At 45.7% G+C, this 13,676-nt stretch overlaps 1 protein-coding gene across 1 annotated transcript; it reads left to right on the top strand.

The window, feature by feature from the left end:
* The first annotated feature begins 1,617 nt into the window (after positions 1-1,617).
* On the top strand, positions 1,618-12,056 carry LOC134395935 (E3 ubiquitin-protein ligase TRIM7-like). The gene is made up of 7 exons (XM_063122211.1): positions 1,618-1,982; positions 5,359-5,454; positions 5,950-6,180; positions 7,388-7,410; positions 8,442-8,557; positions 9,491-9,610; positions 11,225-12,056. Exons 1-7 carry the CDS (start codon positions 1,698-1,700, stop codon positions 11,737-11,739), a joined length of 1,386 nt encoding a protein of 461 aa, XP_062978281.1. The 5' UTR covers positions 1,618-1,697; the 3' UTR covers positions 11,740-12,056.
* Positions 12,057-13,676: the final 1,620 nt, after the last annotated feature.

Below are 13,676 nucleotides of genomic sequence, written 5' to 3' on the forward strand. Positions count from 1 at the left end.
ATACAATGTCTGCAAAGAGGAATATTCTATCTGTATATATATCCTCTGTTTTCATATTTTATTTTAAATTTACAATTTCAGTTTCAGTGGATTTTATAATTTTGGATTTTTCTTTTTTCAAACGGTACTGTAGCCACAGCACAGGAGGGGTGGGTGGGTAAATGACAGAAAACTATCAGAGGTGAGCTTGGTACTTCAAACAAATGCAAATAGCTGTAGGGTGGGGGCAGATAATTATTGGGATTGCAAAAGGTTGGGTGGGAGAGTTTAACCCTTTTCTCCCCTGCTATGGTCCAGAAAAATTCACTTGTCTGAATTTGCTCTTTCCCTTGAGAGACAATCCCCTTTGGCAGCCACTATTTGTGGTGCTAAAACATGCAGGTTTAATGCAAAGATGCATTTAATATCATGTTGAGTTTGGCCTTGAATCCTACACAGAAGGCCTTTCTGTGCTTGCCATCTTTATTAAACAGCCCGAAATATAGCAGAAATACATATCCTACTGCATGCCAGGAAAAGTTTCACCTGCTTCATTTCTGCATGCCAGGTTGCTCTTAAAGGCATAGGAGCAAGGGCAGTTGAAAAAGGTGGCAACCCTCCCTCTCCAAACCCTCCCTCTAGTTCTGAGAATTGAGAAGATTGACACACAAGGGAAGATTGACACACAAGACTGACATTCAGGGGTAGAGGAAGAGCTCAATGTTCAATTTGTATGGAAATTTAAACCATCCTCCCACACACCCCAACAATATTTGCGCAAAAATAACCCTTTTCCTGTTTTTTTCCTGTATAAAAGTACTAGTAGTGACAGCAACCTCACATCCACATCTCCCATCTCTCAACTGCATCATAGGACCTGCCTATATTTATCTGATCAGCATCCAGAGGTGTTGTGGCAGTGGAAGAAAACAACAGCAGGGCTGACACCTTTTTAGAAAGACAACCAGCAGTGTTCCAGTGCTACTTAGAAAAGCCTGCTACAGCAGTTTACCAGAGAGGTTCCGGTTGTAACAAAACAAGAAAGACTTTTGTGGCAAATTAAAAACTACCAGCTTTAGGCTGCAATCTTTTTTATTCACAAGTAAAGTCTAATGCGCTCACTTGCCGCTTCGAAAGGGTTGGGTTTCGATCAGCCAGCCAGCACTATTTCCTCGGGCTTAAGTCCAGCTGAGTTCAATGAGTTTACCCCCCAAACACGTGCCTGCAAGATTTGTGCCCAGTTTACAGGGATGGCAGGTAAGATTGTTGTCAGCTAACATAAAGAAATCGGCTAACTTGCCATTGGGTGCCTTTCACCACAGCTTGACCTGCAGGTTTTTATGAAATCGAGGATGCAATCCTATGAATGTTTAGACTATATCCTATAACTCCCAGCATGCCACAATCAGCATGCTGGGAGTTGCGGAGTCCCCGCCCCCGTCTAAACATGAAGGATTGCGCCCTAAGGAAGTTGGCAACCCTTCCTGGAAGTTAGATATTGGCTATTTCTGCAACCAATCAGGAAATGGAGAAGTGAAAAACATTCATTTCCTGGCCCAGGCTGATTCGCACGAAAGTGAAACTAACTTTTGTTGAGCGTCCTCGTCGCGGTCTGCAAGACTACAGCGCCCCCACCGCCACCTGCCTGGAGCGTTGGAGAAATCTGGGCTCCGTCGTCGGTGTGTACAAACATCCGCCAAGCTTGCGCTGCCAAGAACATGGGCGAAGTGGGCGAAGAGCGGTCTTGTGTTCCGAGTGGCGCCGACAGGCCCCAGGAGAGACGCTGCTGCTGCTGCTCCGGCCAAGCCTTCGAGATGAGCAAAGCGAAATGGCTCTGCAGCCTCCGGGGATCGGGAAGGGAGGCGATGTGTGCGCAACACCAGGAGCCCCTGAGCGTCTTCTGCCGGGAGGATCGCGCCCTCATCTGCATCGTATGCGACAAATCTAGGAAGCACAGGACCCACCTGGTGCTGCCCATAGAGGAGGCAGCCCAGGATTACAAGGTTAGGGGCGGGGTTCCCCTGGCAAAAGTAGCCTTCGTTGTTGAAAAATGTATTCTGGTTAGGGTGCCCTTTAAACATCTCCCCCCCCCTCCCCCGAAAAGGATGAGATGCATTCCCCCCAAAGGGGACGGGTTTGCGCTCGATTTGCGTATCTTAATTTATATGTAGAGAGGCAAATTAAGAAAGAATAGCTATAATTTAAATGGAAATATAATGCATTTCAGCATAGTGGAGAAGTCTGAGCCAGCCCCTTATGTGCCTACCTGTCCAGTCTGTTGTCCAGGTGCTAACTGTGGGTGGGTAACTTCACTGCCTCTGCTGCTCTCCCTTATTGGAGTTCCTTATTTTTCAGCTGGTCCTGGGCTGGATGGCCTTCAAATAGAGGACTGAACTCCGTAAAGTAAGACACACGGGTGGCCTAATTCTGGTGACATGTTTCATTGTAGGTGCAATTCTGCATTGTAATAACCGTATTGCACCTTCCCCTGACTATATCAACATCACATGGCAAATATGTAGTAGTTATATACCTCTCTAACAGAGAATTCTGTACTAGAGATCCTTACTCCCCCTACAAAGCTACAGTTCCCAGGATAACATGGGAAGAGGGAATGGTTACACCAGTCTAATCTATAGTGTGCAGATGCTCTGTATATTGGCATTTCTTTCCTATGGAGCATCGTCCCACCAAAATGGACCCATCAGCGATGGTCCATTAGAGATTACAGCAGTAGCTGCTGCAGCCTTTGCAGGCCTAGGACCTTCCTCTTAATAGTACAATGCTTTCAAGTGGTCAAAGTGCTTTGCATGCATGATGTAATTGTAATCCTTGCAACAATCCTGTAAGGCAAGTCAGTATTATTATAATGAGCACAAGTGGCTTGCCTAAGGTAGGGTGACCATATGAAAAGGAGGACAGGGCTCCTGTATCTTCAACAGTTGCATAGAAAAGGGAATTTCAGCAGGTGTCATATGTATATATGGAGAACCTGCTGAAATTCCCTCTTCATCACAACAATTAAAGGTGCAGGAGCTAAACTAGAGTGACCAGATTTAAAAGAGGGCAGGGCATCTGCAGCTTTAACTGTTGTGATGAAGAGGAAATTTTTCCAGGTTCCCCAGATATACAATTAACACCTGCTAAAACTCCCTTTTCAATACAACTGTTAAAGATACAGGAGCCTTGTCCTCCTTTTCATATGGTCACCCTAAGGCCACGTACTAAATTCATGGCAGAGGTGAGATTTGAACAGGAGACTTCCTGATTCATATTTTACTAAGCTACACCAGCTCTTGAACATGCAATATGGGAGTCACTCCAGATTTTTCAAACAATACACATCTATTTTCTTGCTTTCTTTAGGCAGCCACATGGTGGGAGGCCTGTTGGGCACATGTACCTTATAACAGATGCCTAGAAGAGGGAATCTTTTATCAATGTAGCTCAACCTTTTGAGTAAGGCAAAAGAAAAGCTTTGTTGTTTATTCGTTCAGTCGCTTCCGACTCTTCGTGACATCATGGACCAGCCCACACCAGAGCTTTCTGTCGGCTGTTGCCACCCCTAGCTCCCCCAAGGTCAAGTCTGTCACCTCCAGAATATCATCCATCCATCTTGCCCTTGGTCGGCCCCTCTTCCTTTTGCCTTCCACTTTCCCTAGCATCAGCCTCTTCTCCAGGGTATCCTGTCTTCTCATTATGTGGCCAAAGTACTTCAGTTTTGCCTTTAATACCATTCCCTCAAGTGAGCAGTCTGGCTTTATTTGCTGGCATATGGCATGCATCACCTTGACAGCATCATCTTGCAGTATTTTAAACAGTTCAGCTGGGATACCGTCATGAGATGATACAATTCTTGACATTTTTAGTCCCTTCCCCACCCCCACCAAGAGCTCAGAGTGGAATTTATGCTCCCACCCATCCAATTTTATCCTTATAACAGCTCTGCAAAGTAGTTTAAACTGAGAGAGAGTGATCGGCCCAATATCACACAGTGGGCTTTGTGGCTGAGCAGGTTCAAAACCAGATCTGTTTCATTGGTTCAGCGTGTCACCATTATACCACACTGGCGCTCTCTGCCTTTAGCATGAACTTTGGTATTTGTGTAGTAAATATTAGCTCTGTTGTTCAGAGGCCTTGATGGAGCACGAGTAATTTTAAAGCTGAAATCTGGAAGAAATTGGATCTTGGGTTTGAAAAGACTGGTGTTCCTTGTTTAAGGAGGACAGGCCCAGAGGGCGGTGAGGTGAGGCATTTGCCAGAGATCTAAGGCTGGCAAAGGGCTCGCCACCATTCCCAGCTGTGCCCTTTGGCAGTGTTAAGGCCCTGGCAAAGAACCAACCTTATAATCCAGGAGAGAACTCTCTGCATGTTTGCATTACTTGAAAGATTGTCACACAGAGGAGGGCCGGGATCTCTTCTCCAGAGTGCAGGACACAGAATAATGGGCTCAAGTTACAGGAAGCCAGATTCTGGCTGGACATCAGGGGAAAAATCCTGACTGTTAGAGCAGTACAACAATGGAACCAATTACCTAGGGAGGTTGTGGCCTTTCCCACACTAGAGGCATTCAAGAGGCAGCTGGACAACCATCTGTCAGGTATGCTTTAAGGTAGATTCCTGCAATGAGCAGGGGGTTGGACTCAATGGCTCTGTAGGCCCCTTCCAACTCTACTGTTCTACGATTCATGTCCCTGCATCTTCCTAGTTACAGGGTTGGGGGCTGAGTTTGGAGCTGTCTGGTCTGAGGGAACTCCTCCCAAATCCTGGAGATTGGCAGTGTTTTATACAATACAGTTCATGATGATCATGCAGAATTGGACCCTTGGTCCATGTAGCCCCATATTGTCTACTTTGATTTCATGGTTTTAGACTGACCTCTTCCCCTGCTATGAGGCCCTAAGGTCCTTTTAATAGGACAGCCTGGGAATTGAACCCAGGAATGTCTGCATGCTACTTCTAGAGGGTAGCTTGTGAGCACTTGACACGTTAATGCAGCTTGACTAGTACTTGTCAGCTGCCCAGGGACTGTACTGATTGTTGCTTGTCCAAATGGGCTAGCAGAAATAGTATAGGTGGTACAGTCTAGACCAGAATTGTAGTTCAAAGTTCCTGTGCTAGTTGACCGCCTTTCTAGAGATACCTGCCTCGCACACTGAGATCATAGGAAGAATGTTGTTGGATCATACCATCCATCTAGTGTCCTGTATCTTACCATGGCCAACCAGATCTCTCTGGTCCATGAACAGGATGTACAGGCAGTAGCACCCTCCTCCTTGTGTTCCCCAACAAAATGGTACTCAGAGGTACTTCCTGGCTTAGCACTGCAGCAGCTAGTGCATGCTCTGAATGGTTGCCTCATTGTTTCCATTTGCTCAGGAAGATATTCAGACCAAACTACGGAATCTGAAGAGAGAAAGAGATGCTGTCCAAGAAATGAAGCTGACACGAGAGCGACAAACGGCAGAGTATTTAGTAGGTTACTCTTTTTAGCATTGGGAAAGATAAAGGTTATTCTCCCATTGTTCACATTTGTCCTAACCTATTTTTGTATTTTCCATATTGTTCTTTTCCCCCCCTGACTGCACACATCTTTGTATTCTTTTTAAAAATAAAATAAAATGAGACCAGGTTTCATTAACAGTGCAATCCTAGACATATCTAATCAGAATGAAGTCCCATTGAGTTCAATGTGGCTTACTTCCAGGAAAGTAGGTATAGGATTGCCACCTTCGCTATCTGCCTTTATCTTCGTACGTTCTTGAGTTTAACCATCTTTTCCATCTTTCCAATGCATTTATTTAATTTCTGCCTGCTTCCCTGTACCTGAGAAGGGAAGAGTTATTTATTTTCATTCCTGTCTTCGTGTTCCTTTCATAACAACCTTGTCCGGTATGGTCAGAATCCCATTTTCACTGACCTGCTCTTCTCTCCTTCCACCCCCTTGCCCGGTTTATTGCTTAACGACAGGAAGACATCAAGGCCAAGAGAGAGAAGATTGTGCTGGAGTTCCAGCATTTGCATGTGTTTCTGGAGGAACAGCAGACTTGCCTCCTGGCTCAGTTGGCTGAACTAGAGAAGGAGATGGCAAACGAGCAGGAAGAAACTAGCTCCAAACTCTCTAACGCCTTTTCTGTTCTCGGTGACCTTATCTGCGACTTGGAGAAGGACTGTCAGAGGCCTGATCGTGAATTCTTGCAAGTGAGAATTTGAATGCTTTCTTCAAGACTTGGTTCTTTAGCAAAGCTATTATTGTTGGTTGTATCTGATGGTTGCTTGGTGGTAGAGCAACAAGGGTTGCATGCAGAACTCCTGACATCTCCAGGTAGGGCTAGGAAAGAATCCCACCTGAAACCCTGGAGAGCCGTTGGCGCCAGTCAGTGTTGACAATATTAGGCTGGGTGGACCAAAGGTCATACTCAGTCGAAAGCAGCTTCCTGTGTTATAATAGCGAATTGGGTGAGTGGGATGGGTGTCGAAGGACTCCCTATAAGGATCTCTACAGGCAGAGCTTGCAATGGGCATCTATGTATTCTCTATGCAGGGACCCAGAAGCTTAGCTTCAAGAAGGTTGTTGCATCATGTGCCTTCTGGCCATGACCCTGGGGCACGTCTACACGAAAGGTTTGCCCCAGAGTGGCTTCACAGTAGCGGCACGTCATCTACATGACGCAGCCGCCATTGTGAAGCCATCCGGGGGCAAACCCCGGAAACTCTGCTCCAAAAAAGTCTTGCACTTAGTCCAACTTTTTTGGCAGTGGAGGCTTGTCACAGATCATGGTGGCCCCTGATTGGTCGCCATGGGCTGGACAGAGAAGGGGGCAGCCCTGTGCCTCTGTAAAGATAATTTTAAAAAACAGGAGGAGAGGAATGGGGCCGTTCCTACACCCCTTTATTTTATTATCTGTATCTGGGCAGATACAGATAATATTTTTAAAACGGGCAGTCAGAGAGAGGAGAGGTGGTTCACCCTGTGTCCCTCTCCTCATGTCCTCCTCTGGCTGCCTCATTTCTTCACCCCTCCCTGTTTTTTATTTAATTTTTATCTGTATCTGCACAGCTGCGCAGATACAGATAATAAAATGTAAAAAGGAAGGGGAAGGAATGGCCGTGTTCCTCTCCTCCTCCTCCCTTCCCCCCCGTTTTTTAAAAAATTATTATTTGAACATTGCAGGGAAGTTCCCACTTGTGTTCCTTCCTGTGCAAATGCCAGGAAGGAACGCAAGTGGGGGAGCCGGGCACCTCACGGTGCAAAAGCACCGCCGTCAAGACAGGGGCCTGGAAACTTGAGTAAATTTTCAAAGTGGCTTTTACAGAAAACTACAAACTCCTCCTGAATAATATTATTGTGTAGCGCTTCTTTAGTATTCTCAGCCTAATCCAAATTTCTCCTTTTTGGTTTGTCTAGAATCTCGAGGAAACCTTAAGCCGGTACGCTTTTCTTTTTACTTTTCTTTGCCTATGACACAGTATCAGGTGTGTACTGAATCATACAAAAGCATCTCCCTTTCTGCTTCTTGAGGGGACACATTCAGATCTACTGAATGCAGAGAAGTTACCCAGAAACAAGTGGTAGAATCCATGGAGAAGGAAGGGCACTCTGTGCATGCTCTTTTAATGTTAGCTCATGATTATTTTCCATGGCTGAGCTCTACCACTGAAATGAGGCTCCAGGGTGGATCCCTGATAAGACATGGCACAGATTAAGCCCTTGTCCCATCCCTAAAGCTTGGTTCAAACGTCCAGGTCAATGGACATGTTTTGCACAATGGGGAACTAGGCTGGGGATGCACACATCCAGTGTTGTGCACATAGGGTCATGTGTGAACCAGGAGACCATGTTTACAAAGGTCCATTCAACTCTCCTGATTTGAACGCTGTTGGCATCCCTTATGGGAGGGTCATATGTACAATTGCTCAGCTCATAGATTATATCATTGGGTCGTGCATTTTTAATTTATTTTTTTTATTTATTACATTTTATACCACCCAATAGCCGAAGCTCTCTGGGCGGTTCACAAAAATTAAAACTGTAATAAAACTACCAACAGGTTAAAAACACTAATACAAAATACAGTATAAAAAGCACAACCAGGATAAAACCACGCAGCAAAATTGATATAAGATTAAAATACAGAGTTAGAACAGTAAAATTTAAATTTAAGTTAAAATTGAAGCTAATGGAACATGTTGGACTGAATTTCTGGCTTCCACCATGTGAAAGATGTTGCTGTGGATGTTTGAGCTGAGCCTTTGATTTCCCCTAAGTGAGTGATGCTGCAAAACAGTCAGTCAGGTGTAGATTTGGGCACAATGTGTCTGAACTTGTCATCTTCCCCCTTACATGGCCCCTGGCACTGCCCTTGGGGTCAACCTGCACATCTGCGGAAATATAAGACACAGCAAAAAAGAAGGAGGAAGTTTCAACTCTCGGTTGATCTGGAGGGTCTGTTCTCTCCTAGGTGTGAAAAGAGGGACTTCCGTTGGCCAGTGGAGAGGTCTCCTGATCTGGAAAAAGACCTCAGTGCAATATCTCAGAAGAGTATTGTTTTGACAAAAAATCTCAGGAAATTTAAAGGTAGGTAAGAGTACGTAAGGAATGTGTCTTTCTGTGAATAGGGCAAGCCATGTTCCTGTGAAATAATTAGCATTGAATTAAAAACAATGGGACACAAATGTTTGCTCAAGGCTAGTGACAGGTTCCCCTCCCCGTCAGTAAAATGCCCTTGGGTGGGTGATCTTCTACCTCAGTGGCCCTGGCAGAAACAATGGGCACAACTTCCCACAATGCCCTTTGCACAACATAGCCCCAGGGCATTATGGGAAACCCAAATGATGTCATCTGATATTGAGCAAACTGGCTGCTGAAAAAAATGGAAAAGGGGGTTCAGGCATCAGTTGCGTGAGGATGACACGTGTGGACAATGGGCCTCTTGTGCGTCATGAGCAAGAAGTTCCACATCAGACCTCCTTTAGTTTTTTTAAAAAAAATTTTAGCAGAAATTGCAACAAGTAATCTTCATCTATTTATTTTTCTCCTAGACCATGAAAGTTAGAACACTGCCATTTTTACATTCTCAGGGTTCTTTTCTACATTTCACATTCCATCCCTGATGCTTGATCCCTAGGTCCCCTACCAGAGTGACTAGTGAAGAATACGGAGCAGCTGTTTGAAAGCAAGGGTGGGGAATCGTATGATCTGCCACATATTGATGAAGTATTCCTCCTATCATCCCTCACCATTGGCTGGGATTGATGGGAATTGGAGCCCAGTATCTCTAACCCTCCTTTAAAGGAAAAGATGTCTTGACTATTTTAATTATGACACGTGGAGGGAGGTTGTCTTTCCCAGGGGTCTCTCTTTGCAATTTTCAGTGGTATTTCCCTTTTGTAATTTTTTTTGACACTGGTAGAAAAACCTCTCGTCTTTCACAAGTTGTCAGAGGCGTAAATGTGGTTTTGATGTGGCAAAATGGCATCATCTTTTCCCCCTTGGCTCCCTCTTCTCCAGAAATCTTGGCAGGTGAGCTAAAGAGAGATAGAACACTTTGCCTAAATGCTGTGTTCGAGGAACAGGCAGAGCAGCGCCACGTCTTCTGGCCGTTGGAGTGTGGGGATGCATCAAGAAAAGGTGAATCTGGTTTTGTTTTTGTTTGTAGCTTTGCATGCCCTGTATGCCTGCACTCAGAAGACAGGTAGTTGTACGAATTGAGCTGCCCTTCCCATGCAGCCATGGGGAAGCTGCTTTTCTGTAGTGCAATCCCACCACTCAGCTGGGGGCTGCATGCAAGTGACACGGCCATCTAGGGCAGGCTAAATAGTGTGCGCTTCTGTTAAATACACATTGGATTGGGTTGCTTGTATTGTAGAAAATGAACCAGAAAATACATGGCTTTAGGAGTGTCATGCATTGCTTAAAACCAGTGGAGTCTGATGGCACTGTGAATCCGCTCAGGGTTTCAGTCAGAACCTGCTAGAACTCTAAAGGACATGGTTCCTGCTCTGCCATGTGCTTTGCACCTTGGACAGCTCCTTTAGAGTTCTGATGGGTTTCAACCGAAACCCAGAGCGGATTCACCTCCCCACTGACATCGGAGCCACTAGCCTCTACTACTTAGAACACTTTGTTCCATAAGAGGTCATGAACATATGCTGGTCATTGCCGCAGGAAAATAATCATTGGCAACTAGCCTATGAATGGCTTTCAAACAAGGTTAGACTAATGCTTGGCTGAAGCTCTTTTAGTAGAGGCTAGTCAAAGGTGAAGCTGCATTCGGAGACTGCATGTTGCAGCCTTCCCCAACGTGGCATCCTCCAGCTGGTTTGGACTACGATTCCCATCAACCCCACCAATGGCCAGGGATGTTGGGAGTTGTCCAAAACATCTGGAGGGCACCAGGTTGGGGAGCACTGGTGTACTGGATGCTGGGATTAGCACACCAGGGATATTACCATCCATGAAAGTTTGAGGCCTACTGAGGCACGGTATTAATGTCAGGCCTTAGAGGTCTGGGGGTTTCTGTTGGGAGGGTGTATCCCTGAGAGGAAGAGTTTCACTTCTCCAGTTAAGATTCATGCCCTGGTTAAGTTCTTCAAAGTGGGAACAGTACTTTCTATTTTGGGAGGAAGAAGGTATAAAGATGAGAGAGCCAGAGAAAGGAAGGATCAGAAGGAAGGATCAGAAAGATGCAGCTTAGGGTAAAAGAAATTGCATTTTTGCAACTTTTCTTTTCATGCCTTTTATATCACTCAACACTATTGATTAAATACCTTTATTATAATTTCGTTGCTTTAGTATAGTAGAAACTGTTGTGCTAAGCCACAAATGTCTGGAGCATCACTCACACCATGTCTACAACTGAAACCCCATGTTATTGGGAAGGGGAAGGTTAAAAAAAGGAAGGTAGGACTCTTAAGGAGGTGCTCAGGGGGTCCAGGTCATAAGAAGGAGCTCTGACACTATCATACCCTACTTGTGAACTTCCCTGAAGCTTTTGTCTGGCAGCTGTCAGTAAAGAGAGTGCTAAGAGATAAGGGCTGTTGTTGTTGTTATTAATTACATTTGTATACCGTCCCATAGCTGAGGCTCTCTGGGCGGTTTAGCTTGGCCCAACCAGACAATTCTTTGTTCTAACGTGATGAAGTTGTGGGCAGATTGGAACTGGAAGAGAAGCACAAATGGATTCTGGCCTTTGTAGGATTGAATAGTCTCTCCCTAATTTCCTATTTCTTCTTGTCTCCCCAGTAAGTGTGACACTGGATTCCCGTACAGCCAGCCCCACGCTCAGTGTCTCCCTGGATCGGAAGACAGTGCAGCACTGGGATCAGCCGCAGTTGCTGTCACACAACCCCGAGAGATTTGATCCTGAGCCATTTGTGATGGGCTACGAGGGCTTCTGCTCTGGGAAGCACTGCTGGGTTGTAGACGTCGAGCGGGGGCAGAGTTGGGCGGTTGGAATTGCCAGAGAGTCTGTGAAGAGGAAAGGATCCATCAGCCTCAGCCCGGAGCAAGGCATCTGGGCTGTGGAGCAGTGTTGGGGTCAATTCCAAGCACTGACCTCCCGCTGGACCGCCCTGCCTCTGGTCAGGAAACCCAGAAGGATCCAAGTTTCTCTAGACTATGAAAGGGGGTGGGTGGCATTTTTTGATGCAGATCTGGGTGCTCCAATCTTCACGTTCCCACCTGTCTCTTTCAAGCAAGAGAAAATCTACCCCTGGTTCTGGGTGGGGCCAGGATCCCGTATCAGCTTGTCCCACTAAGGCTGCTTCCGCACATCTGCGAGACATTGGCTCTTTGAATCTCACCACAGTGTCTTTACCATCTGTCTCTAGGACCATTGAGGACTGGTTTTTCTCCCTGATCCTAAAACTGTTGAAGCCTGATCTGTGTATGCAAACAGCAGCGTGGTGATTGTTTTGAAGTTCAACTTCAGTGGAAGCTACTTCACGTAACAATCCATTTGTGTTGAGCAATTTTAATTTAACTAACTGGAGGTGTACAAAACTATATTTGACTTGTACAAGGTGCTGGTGAAAAAAATATCCCAAGCAAAATAAAGTGGTTTGCCTATCTTAAATACCTGGATGTAATGTCTTTTAATAAAATTCTTCTGCCATACAGCAATTGAGGAAGATGGCTGTAATGGCAACTGAGAAGCAGAGTATTCAAAACCACGAAGTGCATGTTTCTAGTCCTAATGGTTGCTGTGGGGGAGGGACTGTGATGTGGCCAGGACTTAGGATCACGCAAGATGTGATGTTTAATGTGTCTTTGGATCTTGTGGTTGAGATTCTCCTTGCTTCAAAAGAAAAGCACCACAGCTGCTGTTACAAACGGACGGTGGAGGATCCAGCAGGCAGAAAATGGGCATGTCACTGCTTTCATTTATGTAAAATGACCACATTTCCTTCCACATTCTGTGACCACTGTTAAAAGAACTTTCAAGCTGTTGTACCACAAAAATGAATCATGCAAAGATGCTTGGGCACAGACCTATTTTAGCAATTTGCATACATGGAAGCTGCTAATCAGAGTGAGCAAGGAAAACCGCAGGCGGGATATCAGGCACTTGCAACAGTACTCGGGAAAAGCCTATGACTATATCTAAATTACAACTTTAAGCTGGTTTAACAGTCATTTCCTTCTGCAGGGAGGCCTGGCTATTTCAGGGGAGGTTGGACAGCAGCCAAAATACAATCCTGAAAATCGGTGGTTACATTTATATCAGCTTTCCTCCAGCTTACAACACCCATCATCTGTGGTCCAACATCTGAAAGGCACCAAGTTGGGGGAAGGCTGGTTGATGGCATCAAAGGCTGCTGTGAGGTCTTGGAGAATCCAGAACGGTGTGCTCCCTCTGTCACTCCTGGGGTAGATCAGTTGCCAAAGCCATTTGTCTCCCAATTGCAACAGAAACCAAATCGAAACAGGTCCCCAAAAATCATTCTAATTCAGGAATGCCTAGAGCTGAGCAGGGTAGAAATCATCCAGGCCTCGGAAGGCTTCCTTAAAAGGTCTCGGTTGTGCCTCAGCTTGGGTTAGAGTGGAAACAGCTGAGCCTGATGAGGTCCAGATTCCCTATGTATCAATCTGGAGGCCTGATCCACTCAGGGCCCAGTCAAAACAGATTCTGGGATTACCCAGATGAAACAAGACCAGTTGTGGAAAAGGACACACAGGTGTAATATGGATGCAGATAGAAAACTCCCACACTCACCTCCAATGGAGATCACAGTTGCTTCAATGGGTGTTGCACTGGTTCCCAGAATGCAACGGGGTGCCATTCCAAGGGCCCACAGTCTCTGGACAAGTGGGTGCCCTTCCCCAACCCACAGTGAGAACAAAGAACCTACCAGCATTTTGAGGTGTCTCTCCTCAGCTACAGCCTGTCATGAGAAATGCAGGCCGGAAAACAAATCACTCCCCTTCTCTGGGAAAGGGAGGGCTCTCTTTCACTCCTCACTGGAGAGTGAAACAACATCCTTATCTCAGAGGATGGGATCATGCAGCTGGGAGATTCCACTCCCTAATACCTTCTATGCTGCTTGCAAAAAGGAATCTATTTCTAGCTTGGCTACAGTAAAAAGCCCAATGTACAGTGCTATATAGGTCTCAGTACACTACAAACAGCATATAAGACACTGTCAATTCACACCTGCCACTGTTCTGGTATCAAATTCACTACACCCCACTCCTG

The sequence above is a fragment of the Elgaria multicarinata genome, chromosome 3 (assembly GCF_023053635.1).
Source record: "Elgaria multicarinata webbii isolate HBS135686 ecotype San Diego chromosome 3, rElgMul1.1.pri, whole genome shotgun sequence".
Classification (NCBI taxonomy): Eukaryota; Metazoa; Chordata; class Lepidosauria; order Squamata; family Anguidae; genus Elgaria; species Elgaria multicarinata.

What these genes read in the sequence shown, in the direction of transcription:
- LOC134395935 (XM_063122211.1), top strand. Translation starts at nt 1,698, where the DNA reads ATGGGCGAAGTGGGCGAAGAGCGGTCTTGTGTTCCGAGTGGCGCCGAC. An exon ending in AAATCTCAGGAAATTTAAAG is followed by an intron (nt 8,558 to 9,490) that starts GTAGGTAAGAGT and finishes CCTCTTCTCCAG; the next exon opens with AAATCTTGGCAGGTGAGCTA. An exon ending in TGGGGATGCATCAAGAAAAG is followed by an intron (nt 9,611 to 11,224) that starts GTGAATCTGGTT and finishes TTGTCTCCCCAG; the next exon opens with TAAGTGTGACACTGGATTCC.